The 12,411-nt window shown below is 57.7% G+C and overlaps 2 protein-coding genes across 3 annotated transcripts; one reads left to right on the forward strand and one right to left on the reverse strand.

Annotated features, from left to right (window-relative positions):
- Positions 1 to 201: 201 nt before the first annotated feature.
- LOC134171851 (class II histocompatibility antigen, B-L beta chain-like) lies at positions 202 to 3,206 on the reverse strand. 2 transcript variants are annotated; one of them, XM_062634437.1, is made up of 6 exons: positions 3,063 to 3,206; positions 1,969 to 2,238; positions 713 to 994; positions 507 to 610; positions 391 to 414; positions 203 to 305 (listed from the first exon to the last, which is right to left on the reverse strand). In XM_062634437.1, the coding sequence occupies exons 1-6, from the start codon at positions 3,154 to 3,156 to the stop codon at positions 294 to 296; spliced, it is 786 nt and encodes a 261-aa protein (XP_062490421.1). In that variant the 5' UTR covers positions 3,157 to 3,206; the 3' UTR covers positions 203 to 293. The 2 variants fall into 2 exon arrangements, with proteins under 2 accessions (XP_062490422.1, XP_062490421.1); XM_062634438.1 differs by lacking the exon at positions 391 to 414 and having other exon boundaries at positions 202 to 305; positions 3,063 to 3,205.
- Positions 3,207 to 3,567: 361 nt separating this feature from the next.
- Positions 3,568 to 5,361, forward strand: LOC134171852 (HLA class II histocompatibility antigen, DR alpha chain-like). Its single transcript, XM_062634439.1, has 4 exons — positions 3,568 to 3,714; positions 4,069 to 4,326; positions 4,425 to 4,706; positions 5,018 to 5,361. Exons 1-4 carry the CDS (start codon positions 3,642 to 3,644, stop codon positions 5,170 to 5,172), a joined length of 768 nt encoding a protein of 255 aa, XP_062490423.1. The 5' UTR covers positions 3,568 to 3,641; the 3' UTR covers positions 5,173 to 5,361.
- The last annotated feature ends 7,050 nt before the right edge of the window (positions 5,362 to 12,411 follow it).

The raw sequence follows: 12,411 nt of genomic DNA on the forward strand, positions 1-12,411 counted from the left end.
AGGGGTTTTCTTGCCCCATAGAGGAGTCTTCCTGCCCTATAGAGCTCCATGCATGCTCCATGCCTGTGGTGATGCCACTGCCCTACACTGTGTCATTCCCCTGCCCCACAGCCCCCCCAACAACCGGGGCTGGAGCAGTGGGCAGTTTTATTGGAGCTGGAGCTACTGTGGGTCACAATTGTGGGGCTGCGGGGGGGGAAACGAGGGGGATGTTGGGGACACCAGGGGTTGCTGTGGGGTAACACGGGGGGCAGAGACTGCTTGGAGCTGTGTGCAGTGGGGCAGGAGCTTGCTCAGGAGCTGGCCTGTGGGGAGAGAAAAGGAGGGGTGAGTGTGGGGCTGGGGTGACCCCAATGTTGGGGGGGGGATGACGATACACATAGACGTTACCTGCAGTGGAGGGAAGTAAGTGCCCTGCAACACAGAGATGGGGTCAGTGTCTCACAAGGGCACCCCAAAGCACCCCCAAACCTTGAGGACCCACATAAAGACACCCCCACATTCACCTTCTTGCGCATGTAGAAGATGAACCCCACCACGATGAAGATGAGCCCCAACACGAAGCCCCCGATCCCCGTCAGCATCTTGCTATTGCTGCCATCCGTCACCTCTGGAGAGCCAAAATTGGGGGGGGGGGGGTGTGTTAAGTTTGGGGTTCCCCCCCCGACACCTTCATTTTGGGGGATACCAGCTGGGTTTGGGGTGTCCGTACCCCAATGGATGATGCTGGGCTGCTGGAGGCTGACGTGTTCCACCTGGCAGGCGTAGGTGTCGCCGCGCTGCGGGGTGGTTTCCAGCATCACCAGCACCTGGTAGGTCCAGTCGCCGTTCTGGATGACGTCGGTGGACACCACGTGCTGCAGCTCCTCGCGCCCGTTCTTGAACCACCGCACCTCGATGGGCGCCGGGTAGAAGTCGCTCACGGCGCACGCCAAGCGGTTGGTCTGCGGCGCCGAGCTCGACTGCACCGGGAAGATCTCGACCTTCGGAGGCACTGTGGGGTGGGGGGCAGAGCGTCGCGGGCACCCGAGGTGGTGGCGACCCAATGGTGGGCCACCCAATGCATTCGTTGACCCAACAATGGACATCCCAATGCGTTGGCCAACCCAATGGTGCTCAACCTGGTGTTGTACAACTCAATGTGTTCACCAACCCAACAATGGGCAACCCAATGCGTTGGCCAACCCAATGGTGCTCAACCCGGTGTTGTACAACCCAATGTGTTCATCAACGCAACAATGGGCAACCCAATGCGTTGGCCAACCCAATGGTGCTCAACCCGGTGTTGTACAACCCAATGTGTTCATCAACGCAACAATGGGCAACCCAACAAGGGGCAACCCATTGTGTTGTACAACCCAATGTGTTCATCAACGCAACACTGGGCAACCCAACAATGGGCAACTCAGCAGGTTGGGCAACCCAATGTTGGGCAACCCAATATTGTACAACCCAATGCATTCATCGACCCAACAATGGGCAACCCAATGTGTTGGCCAATCCAACACTGGACAACCCAAGGTTGTACAACCCAATGCGTTCATTAACCCAGCACTGGGCAACCCAATGTTGTACCACCCAATGTGCTCATCAACGCAACACTGGGCAACCCAATGTGTTGGCCAATCCAATGCTGGGCAACCCAATGCTGGGCAACCCAATGTTGTACAGCCCAAAGTGTTCATCAACCCAACAATGGGCAACCCAACGTGTTGGCCAATCCAACACTGGGCAACCCAACGTTGTACAACCCAATGCGTTCATCAACCCAACAACGGCCAACCCAATGTTGTACAAAGGTGGCAAAGCCACCAAGTACAACCGTGGTCACAACCTCCCCTCACCGGGGTCACAACCGCCCGCTGCCATGGTCACAGCCGCGGTGGCACCGCAGCCCCAGCACGGCAGGGGGTTGGGTTGGGTTGGGTTGGGCCTGTTCCTCTGGGGAACGTTCTGCCATGGACTCACCTCTCCGATCTATGGTGAAAGGTTTATCTACCCCATAGTTGTGCCGGCAGACTGTGTCCACCTCAGCCCTTTTCTGCTCCAGGTCTTCCACAATGCCGTTGTGGTACTTGGCTTGGAACTCGCCCTCGGGGTTGTCGCCCACATAGTGCCCCACATCGCTGTCAAAGTGCATGTACTGCTCCCGGTTGTAGATCCACCTCCCCAGTAACCGGACGCGCTCGGTGCCGTTGAGGTACTGACACTCGAACTTACACGCCCACTGGAAGATCCCTGTTGGTGCCGGGTGTTGGCTCAGGGGGAGCGGTTCCCCCCCCCTCGCCATGTCCTGGGGGGGCACAGGAGGGGCCAGGAGAAGGGGGGAAGGCAGGGACAGAGCCCACAAAGAGCCAGCAAAGAAAGACCCCCCCCAAACCCCAACAAACACCCCCCAAAACCCAACAAAGACCCCCCACAAAGACCCCAAACCCCAACAAAGACCCCATGAAGACCCCGCAAACTCGAAAGACACAACAGAGACCCCCCCAAACCCCAAAGATTCTAACAACCTCCCTCCAAAGACCCAAGGAAGACCCCCCCAAACCCCAAAGACCCCCAAAGACCCAACGAAGACCCCCCAAACCACAAAGCCCAACAAAGACCCAACAAAGAAACCAAAAAAGACTCCCAGAGCCCAACAAAGACCCCCCCAAACCCCAAAGACCCCGAAAGACCCAACAAAGACTCAACAAAGACCCCCGAAACCACAAAGCCCAACAAAGACCCAACAAAGAGACCCCCAAAGACTCCAAAACCCAACAAAGACCCCACCAAACTCCAAAGAACCAACAAAAACCAGGCCAACCCCCCCAAACCCCAACAAAGACCCCCCCAACACCCCCAAAACCCAACAAAGACCCAACGAAGACCCCCCAAAACCACAAAGACACAACAAAGACCCCCCCCAAACTCCCCCAAAACCCCACAAAGACCCCCCCAAAACTCCCATTACCCCCAAAGACCCAACAAAGACCCCCCCAAAGAACCCCCCCCAACCCCAAGGACACCCCAAAGACCCTGAGCCCCCCCCCCCCCCAGTGCCGTGGCTCCGCTCTCACCCGACAGCTCCTCGCCATGAGCCGGGGGGGCTCCCAGTGCCACCAGTGCCACCAGCACGGCCCCAACCGCTCCCAGCGCAGCCCCAGTGCCCATCGTGCGCACAGCGGGCTCCCCTTCCCAGTCAATGCGATCGCACGCACTGGGGGTCCCAGTGCCGGGACTGGGAAGCCCCAGGAACAACCAATGAGCAGCGAGGCTGGGGCAGCATCACCCGTTGCTGGGTAGAACAAGAGCGGACGAGGCTCCCGTCCACACTTGGTCCCCGTTGAAGCCGTCACCCCCCGGCTGCCACCATCACCCCCACGGCCACCAATGGGGCTCCCCCATCTCGGTGCCCCCCCCCCAGCGTTGTCACTGACCCCAACCCTCCCCTCTATGGGGTGCTGGGGGGGGTCAGGTCGAGGTTTAGACCCCATTGTGGTGCCCGTCGGGCTGTCTGCTCCATAGGGTACCCCGCGGCGCTGCTCTGCCTGGAGACAGATGAGTCATCAGCGGGGAGGCTTCTAATTGGTCGAGGGGCCTCAAGGGATGCCCTGGCATCCCCGCGTCGCCCCTTCGAGCATCTGGAGACGGGAGCGATGGCCGGAGGGCTGGGGATCGCGGCCCTGCTCCTGCTGCCGTTGGCTCTGCGGGGCACGACGGCTGTGAAAGGTGGGTGAAGGGTGGTGGGGTATGGGGCGGGGGGGGGGCAGTTGTGTGGGTCTGGGAGGGCCACGCTGCCCCATAGCGTGTGTGGGGTCCTGGAGCCCAGCACTCAGGCTTAGGGGAGGAGGAAGGGGAAGGGGGTGGCTTGGGGATGCTCCGTGGGGATGCTCCATGGGGATGCTCCATGGGGATGCTCCATGAGGATGCTCCTTGAGGGTGCTCCATGGGGATGCTCCTTGGGGATGCTCCAGGGGATGCTCCCTGAAGATGCTCTATAGGGATGCTCCTTGAGGATGCTCCATGAGGATGCCCCATGGGGATGCTCCCTGAGGATGCTCCGTGCCCCCTTCCCATTCGCAGTGGGGCACACGATCACGCAGTCGGAGTTCTACCAGCGGGACGAGAGCAAGGAGCAGCAGGACAGCGAGTTCATGTTCGACTTCGACGGGGACGAGATATTCCACGTGGATCACGACCACAAGGAGACCGTGTGGCGCCTGGAGGAGTTCGGGAAGTTCGCCTCCTTCAAGGCCCAGGGAGCTCTGCAGAACATGGCCATCGGCAAGCAGAACCTGGAGATCTCCATTGCCAACAGCAACAAGTCCCGGGCCACCATCGGTGAGAGCCATCCCCCTTCCCTTTGGGAGGCCTCCATCGTTCCCACGCGGAGCTGTGGAACGAGGGCCCCAACCCCATTGTCCCCCCTCCCCTCCCAGTGCCGCCGGAGGTGTCGGTGTTCCCCAAGTACCGCGTGCAGCTGGAGGAGCCCAACGTGCTGGTGTGCGCCGTGGACAGGCTGTGGCCGCCGGTGCTGACGGTGGCGTGGGAGCGGAACGGGCAGGCCGTGAGCGACGGCATCTACAGCAGCGTGTACTACCCGCGGGAGGACAACACCTACAGGCTCTTCTCCTACCTGACCTTCGTGCCCCAGCGCGGGGACCTCTACGTGTGCCGCGTGCGGCACAAGGAGATCCCCGAAGAGTTCCAGAAGGAGTGGGGTGAGGAAGAGGGAGGGTGGGAAGGGGAAGAGGAAGAGGAAGGGGGAGAAGGGGAGGAAGGGGGGATGGGGGTGAGGAAGAGGAAGGTGAAGAAGAAAAAGGTGGGATTGGGATGAGGAAGGTTGGACAGAGGGGTGAAGAAGAGGAAGGTGATGAAGAGGAAGGTGGGATAGGGATGAAGAAGAGGAATGTGGGATAGGGAGGTGAGAAAGAGGAAGGTGAGGAAGAGGAAGCAGGACGAGGATGAGGAAGAGGGTGGTTGGAGGGGGGGGATACTCAACTCTTTTCTCTTCCCCTTCCCCCTTTTGCAGAACCCAAGGTGCCCCCCGCTGCCTCTGAGACCACCCAGACCGTGGTGTGCGCCCTGGGCTTGGCCGTGGGCATCGTGGGCATCGTGGTGGGCACCATCCTCATCATCAAGGCCATGAAGATGAACAACGCCCACAACCACAGGGGGGTCTTGTGAACCCCCAGCACCCCAAACCTGGCCCCTCCACACCCTTTTCCCCTTGCAGACCCCCAAGTGGAGACGAGGGGTGCCCTGCCCCACAGCTCCCCATGGCACCCGCCTCCCTTCACCCTCCTCTTTGCTCCTCTCCTGTGCTGCCTGGTAACTGCAATAAAGTGGGTTGGGGTTGATCCCACCACGAGGCCACTCTTAGGGTTGATCTATGGGGCAGGAACCTACCCCCAGCTCTTGGGTGAAGCTTGGGGGTCCAGCAGCTTCTTTTCTAAAGAACCCCATGATGGGACGTGGGGCTCCTGGGTGGCTTCCTTGCACCCAAAGAAAGACTTAGATGGATACCGGGAAGTTCTTCACTATGAGGCTGTTGGGACATTGGAATGGGTTGCAAGGAGAGGGTTTGGATGCTCCCTCCCTTCAAGGCCAGGTTGGAGCAACCTGGTCCAGTGGAAGGGGTTGGAACTGGAGGAGCTTTAAGGCCCCTTCACCCCAACCCATTGCGGGATTCGACGTCCTGAGGTCGGGCTTTAGGACCCAGCGGCGCTGGGCGAAGGCGAAGCGAGGCAGGGTCGGACCTGATTGAAGCCCGCTCGGCACCGGAGGCGGGTGCTTGCAGGGAAGGTCGGACCTGATTGAAGCCTGCTCGGCACCGGAGTCCGGGGAGTGCAGGGAATGTCGGACCTGATTGAAGCCCGCTCGGCACCGGAGGCGGGTGCGTGCAGGGGAGGTCGGACTTGATTGAGACCCCCGCGTTGATTCGACTGCTTCCGATACCCCCTTTATAAGGAGGGAGGCGGAGATAGCGGTGGGTGCGACGGGGTTGGTTTTGCTTTAGGTTTTAGTGTGTGCGGGGTCGCTCTGCCCCCATGTAGTTAAACCGCTGTAATTAGCGCCTGTAATTAATCTGCTATCCTTAACCCCCCCCTCCCAAGTAAATGCCTCTGGGAAAAACTTTTCCTTCAAACACGCCATGAACCCCTGCTTTTCACAGCAAAAAACACCCCGTTATATCTTTCTCCAACCCCAAGCGCTGCCCACAGATGGGTTTGGGTTACTCTATGTCCACCCATTCGCCAAACCCTTTAGGGACCTGTTTCAGCTCCAGCCATTCCAATGGGAGCATCGCTGGGAAGCTGCTCTTAGCATTCCGAGATACTCCTGGGTGTCACTAGGAAGGGGAAATGGGTGTGAGTGGTGCATAGGGGGTTTCCAGAAGGTTCCTCCCTCCCCCATGGAGGCTGTGTCACTTGTTACCAGGCAGAAGGCAGTGATGAGACCTGGGGAGAAGGACTTGGTGTCCGGTGAGGAGAAGCTCAGTGTGATGGAATCTGTAACCACCCATGTCTTGGGCTGCATCCAAAGAGCATCCCAGGGTGCCCAGAGAAGCTGTGGCTGCCCCATCCCTGGCAGTGTTCAAGGCCAGGTTGGACACAGGGGCTTGGAGCAAGTGGAAGGGGCCCCTGTCCGCGGCAGGGGTTGGGACTTAATGAGCTTTAAGGTCCCTTCACCCCAACCCATTGCGGGCTACGACGTCCTGCGGTCGGGCTTTAGGACCCAGGACGCCGTTCGAAGGGAAAGCGCGGCGGGGTCGGACCTGATTGAAGCCTGCGTCTCCATCGGAGTGTGGTGCTTGCAGGGAAGGTCGGACCTGATTGAGACCCCCGCGTTGATTCGACCGCGTCCGGTCCCACCCTTTAGTGGGGTGCTGCTGCTGGTAGAGGGATCAGGGCTTGCGTATGCGGCAGGTAATTCCCCTCCCTGCAATTAATTCCTTGTAATTATTAAAGTTCCCCGGCCTAGTAAAGGCGTTTGGGAATAGCCACTTTTTCCTCAAACCCGCTATAGAACCCTGCTTTCCACCCTGAAAAACCCTCGTTATTTCTTTCTCCAACCCAGAGTGCTGCCCTTAGATCTGTTTGGGTTACTTTGTGTGCACCCATGGGTCAAACTTTTTCGGGACCGGTTTCGACTCCAGCCATCCCAATGGGAGCATCACTGGGAAGCTGCTCTTTGCTTCCTGGGATAATCCTGGGTGTCATTAGGAAAGCGGAAATGGCACAGGGTGCCCAGAGAAGCTGTGGCTGCCCCATCCCCGGCAGTGTTCAAGGCCAGGTTGGACACAGGGGCTTGGAGCAAGTGGAAGGGATCCCTGCCCGTGGCAGGGGTTGGAGCTGGAGCTCTAAATTCCCTTCACCCCAACCCGTTGCGGGCTTTGACGTCCTGCGGTCGGGCTTTAGGACCATGCGGCACTGTTCGAAGGCGAAGCGAGGCAGGGTCAGACCTGATTGAAGCCTGCGGCGCCACCGGAGTGTGGTACGTGCAGGGAAGGTCGGACCTGATTGAGACCCCCGCGTTGATTCGGCTGCGTCCGTTCCCGCCTGATATCGGTTTCAGCGGCGGCATTGTTGCTGCTGGTGGCCGCTTCGCGGTTGTGGTGCCGGGCGGATAGCTTCGCCTACGTGTAATTGAAGCAATGTCGTTAGCGCTTGTAATTAACTCTCTTAAATTATTAGAGCCCCCTGCGCTAGTAAATGCATTTGGGCATAACCCTGTTTTCCCTCAAACCCACTGCTTGCTTCCACGCGAAAAAGCACCCGTTATTTCTTTCTTCAAGCCAGAATGCAGCGCGTAAGTGGGCTGGGATTACTTTGTGTGCACCCAAGGGGCAAACCCCTTTAGGACCGGTTTCGACTCTGGCCATCCCAGTGGGAGCATCACTGGGAAGCTGATCTTTGCCTGTGGGAATAGTGGGTGTCACTAGAAAAGGGACAATTGGTGTGAATGGTGCCTCCCTCCCCCATGGAGGCCGTGTCACTGGTTACCAGGCGGAAAGCAGTGATGAAACCTGGGGAGAAGTACTTGGGGTGTCGGGTAAGGAGAAGCTCAATGCGGCAGGGGTTGGAACTGGAGCAGCTTTAAGGTCCCTTCAACCCCAACCCATTGCAGGGTTCGACGTCCTGCGGTCGGGCTTTTAGGACCCAGCGGACTTGGGCGAAGGCGAAGCGAGGTTGGGTCGGACCGGATTGAAGCCCGCGGCTCCACCGGAGTCTGGTGCGTGCAGGGAAGGTCGGACCTGATTGAAACCCCCTGTTTGATTCGACCGCGTGCGGTCCCGCCCTATGTAAGGCGGGAGGCGGTGTGAGCGGTGTTAGTGGAGGTGTTTCTGGTTTTAGGGCAGTTGGGTTTGCGGTAGCGTGCAGGTAGATCTGTCCCGCTTATTTAGTACCTATAATAAGCTCACTATCATTTAACTCCCCTGTCCTTTTAAATGCATTTGGGAATAACTACTTTAACCTCAAACTCACCACAAAACCCTGCTTTCCAGCCCCAAAACCACCCATTAGTTCTTTCTTCGAACCAGGGTGCTGCCTGCAGATGGGTTTGGGTTACTTTATGTGCACCCAAACCCCTTTAGGACCGATGTTGACTCCAGCCTTCCCAATGGGAGCATCACTGGGGAGTTGCTCCTTGCCTTCTGGGATACTCCTGGATGTCATTAGGAGAGGGGAAATGGGTGTGAATGCTGCCTCCCTCCCCCATGGAGGCCGTGTCACTGGATACCAGGCATAAAGCAGTGACAAGACCTGGGGAGGAAGATTTGGTGTCGGGTGAGGAGAAGCTCAATGTGGCAGGGGTTGGAACTGGAGAAACTTTAAGATCCCCTCACCCCAACCCTTTTGGGGGCTTCGAAGTCCTGCGGTCGGGCTTTTAGGACTCAGCTGCTTTGGGCGAAGGCGGAGCGAGGTTGGGTCGGACCTGATTGAAACCCGCAGCGCCACCGGAGTGTGGTGCGTGCAGGGAAGGTCGGACCTGATTGAGACCCGCGAGTAGATTCGACAGCGTGCTGCCTCGACCTATATAAGGCGGGAGGCGGTGTCACAGGCATCAGGGGAGGTGGTGTTGTTTCTCTTGGTGTCGTCGTGTGCTGCAGGTACCTCCGCTGACAGTAAATTCCCTGTGATCGTTAAACTGCCCCAGCCCTAATAAATGTGTTTGGTTATTACCTCTTTTTCATCAAACTCACCGTAAAACCGTGTTTTCCACCCCAGAAAACACCTGATTTTTGTCAAAGCCAAAGTGCTGCCCATGGATGGGCCCGGATTACTTTGTGTCCACTCATGGGAAAAACCCCTCTAAGACTGGTTTTGACTCCAGCCATCCCAATCGGAGCATCATTGGGAAGCTGCTCTTTGCCTTCTGGGGTACTCCTGGGTGTCATGAGGAAAGGGGAAATGGGCGTGAGTGGTGCGTAGGGGTTTTCTAGAAAATTTCTCCCTCCCCCACGGAGGCCGTGTCACTTGTTACCAGGCAGAAAGTGGCGATGAGACCTGGGGAGAAGGACTTGGTGTCCGGTGAGGAGAAGCTCAGTGTGATGGAGCCTGGAACCACCCGTGTCCTGGGCTGCATCCCAAGAGCATGAGCAGCACCTCTGAGGGTTTCCAGGCTGTACCCTGTGTCCAGCTCTGGGGCAACAGCACAGGAGGGGTGTGGAGCTGCTGGAGCCAGACCGGAGGAGGCTCCAGTGCCTAAAGGGGCTGCAGGAAATCTGGAGAGGGGCTTGGGACAAGGGTCTGTAGGGACAGGCCAAGGGGAACGGCTTGAACCTGCCAGAGGGGAGACTGAGATGAGCTCTTAGGCAGAAGCTCTTCCCTGTGAGGGTGCTGAGGCGCTGGCACAGGGTGCCCAGAGAAGCTGTGGCTGCCCCATCCCTGGCAGTGTTCAAGGGCAGGTTGGACACAGGGGCTTGGAGCAAGCTGCTCCAGTGGAAGGGGTCCCTGCCCGTGGCAGGCGGCTTGGAAATGTATGAGCTTTAAGGCCCGTCCACCCTAACCCATTGCGGCCTTCGACGTCCTGCAGTCGGCTCTAGGACCCAGCGGCGCTGTTCGAAGGCGAAGCGAGGCAGGGTCGGACCTAATTGAAGCCTGCGGCGCCACCGGAGTGTGGTGCGTGCAGGGAAGGTTGGACCTGATTGAGACCCCCGCGATAATTCGACCGCGTCCTGTTCCGCCATACATGAGGTGGGAGGCCGTGTGAGCGGCTTCAGTGGCGGCATTGGTGCTGCTGGTGCTTTCGGGGTTGCCGTGCACTGCAGGTAGCTCCCGTAGTTTGCGCTTGTAATTCTTTATAATCATTAAATCTCCCTTCTCCTATTAAATGTATTTGGGAATAACCTCTTTTCCTTCAAACAAGCCACAAAACTCTGCTTTCCAGCCCCCAAAACACCCATTATTTTTCCAAACAAGCGTGCTGCCTGCAGATGTGTTTCTGTTACTGTGTGTGCACCCATAAGTCAGACCCTTTTACGACCGGTTTTGACACCAGCCATCCCCATGGGAGTATCACTGGGAAGCTGCTCTTTGCCTCTGGTATGCTGGGTGTCATTACGAAGGGGAAACGGGTGTGAATGGTGTCTCCCTCCCCCACGGGGACCGTGTCACTTGTTACCAGGCAGAAAGCAGTGTTGAGACCTGTGGAGAAGGACTTGGTGTCGGGTGAGGAGAAGCTCAGTCTGGCTTGGGTTGGAACTGGAGGAGCTTTAAGGTCCTTTCACCCCAATCCATTACGGGCTTCAACGTCCTGCTATCGGCGATGGGCGAAGGCAAAGCAAGGTTGAGTCGGACCTGATTGAAGCCTGTGGCGCTATCAGAGTCCGGTGCTTGCAGGGAAGGTCGGACCTGATTGAGACCCCCTGGTTGATTCTACTGCGTCCGGTCGCCTCCTGTATAAGGCGGGAGGCGGTGGTAGCGGCTTCAGTGGCGGCGCTGTTCCTGCTTGTGGTAGCCTCTGGGTTTTGGTGCGGGGAAAGTAGATCCACTCCTCTGTAATTGCAGCACTATCATTAGCGCCTCTAATTAATCCCCTGAAATCATTAACCCCCCCTGCCCTAGTAAATTCTTTTGGACATACATTTTTTCCTTCAAATCCACTATAAAACCCTCCTTTCCACCCAAAAACCAGCAGTTATTTATTTCTCCAACTCAGAGTGCAGCCCATAGGCAAGCTGGGATTACTTTGTGTGCAGCCATGGGTCAAACCCCTTTAGGACCGGTTTCGACTCCAGCCATCCCAATTGGAGCATCACTGGGAAGCTGCTTTTTGCCTTCTGTGATGCTTCTGTCTGTCATTAGGAAGGGGAAACGGGTGTTAATGGTGCCTCCATCCCCCACGGGGACCGTGTCACTTGTTACCAGGCAGAAAGCAGTGTTGAGACCTAGGGAGAAGGACTTGGTGTCGGGTGAGGAGAAGCTCAGTCTGGCAGGGGTAGGAACTGGAGCAGCTTTAAGATCCCTTCACCCCAACCCATTGCGGGCTTCGACGTCCTGCGGTCTGGCTCTAGGACCCAGCGGCACTGTTCGAAGGAAAAGCGAGGTTGGGTCGGACCTGATTGAAGCCCGCGGCGCCAGCGGGGTCTGGTGCGGTCAGGGAAGGTCGGACCTGATTGAGACCCCCGCGTTGATATGACCGTATCCGGTCTGCCCAGTATCAGGCGGGAAGCGGCAGCATGGATGTCAGAGGAGGAATTGCAGCTGCTGTTTCTGGTGTTTTCGGGGTTGCGGTGCACGGCAGGTAGTTTCGCCCCGCGTAATTGGCTGCTGTAGTTAATTCCCTATAGTCCTTAAGCCTCCCCGTCCTATTAAATGCGTTTGGGAAAAAACCATTTTCTCTGAAACCTGCCACAAATCTCTGCTTTCCACCTCAAAAAAAAAAAACCAACAAACAAAACAAGCCACCCGTTATTTCTTTCGCCAACCCAATGTGCTGCCCGCAGACCTGTTTGGGTTAGTTTGTGTGCACCCATAGGTCAAACCCGTTTAGTGAACCGGTCTTGACTCCAGGCATCCGAATGGGAGTATCACTGGGAAGCTGCTCTTTGCGTTCTGAGATACTCCTGGGTGTCATTATGAAGTGGAAATGGGCGTGAATGGTGCCTCACTCCCCCATGGGGACCGTGTCACTGGTTACCAGGCGGAAAGCGGTGATGAGAAGGGGAGAAGCTCAATGTGGCAGGGGTTGGAACTGGAGAAGCTTTAAATCCCTTCACCCCAACCCATTGCGGGCTTTCACGTCCTGAGGTCGGGCTTTAGGACCCAGCGGAGTTGGGCGAAGGCGAAGCGAGGTTGGGTCGGACCTGATTGAAACCCGCGGCGCCACCGGAGTGTGGTGCGTGCAGGGAAGGTCGGACCTGATTGAGACCCCTGCGCTGTTTGTACAGTGGCCGGTGCCGCCCTACAGAAGGCGGGA

This window comes from Pezoporus occidentalis, unplaced genomic scaffold (genome assembly GCF_034315485.1).
Source record: "Pezoporus occidentalis ecotype Australia unplaced genomic scaffold, CSIRO_AGI_Poc_V1 ctg425, whole genome shotgun sequence".
In the NCBI taxonomy this organism is placed as follows: Eukaryota; Metazoa; Chordata; class Aves; order Psittaciformes; family Psittacidae; genus Pezoporus; species Pezoporus occidentalis.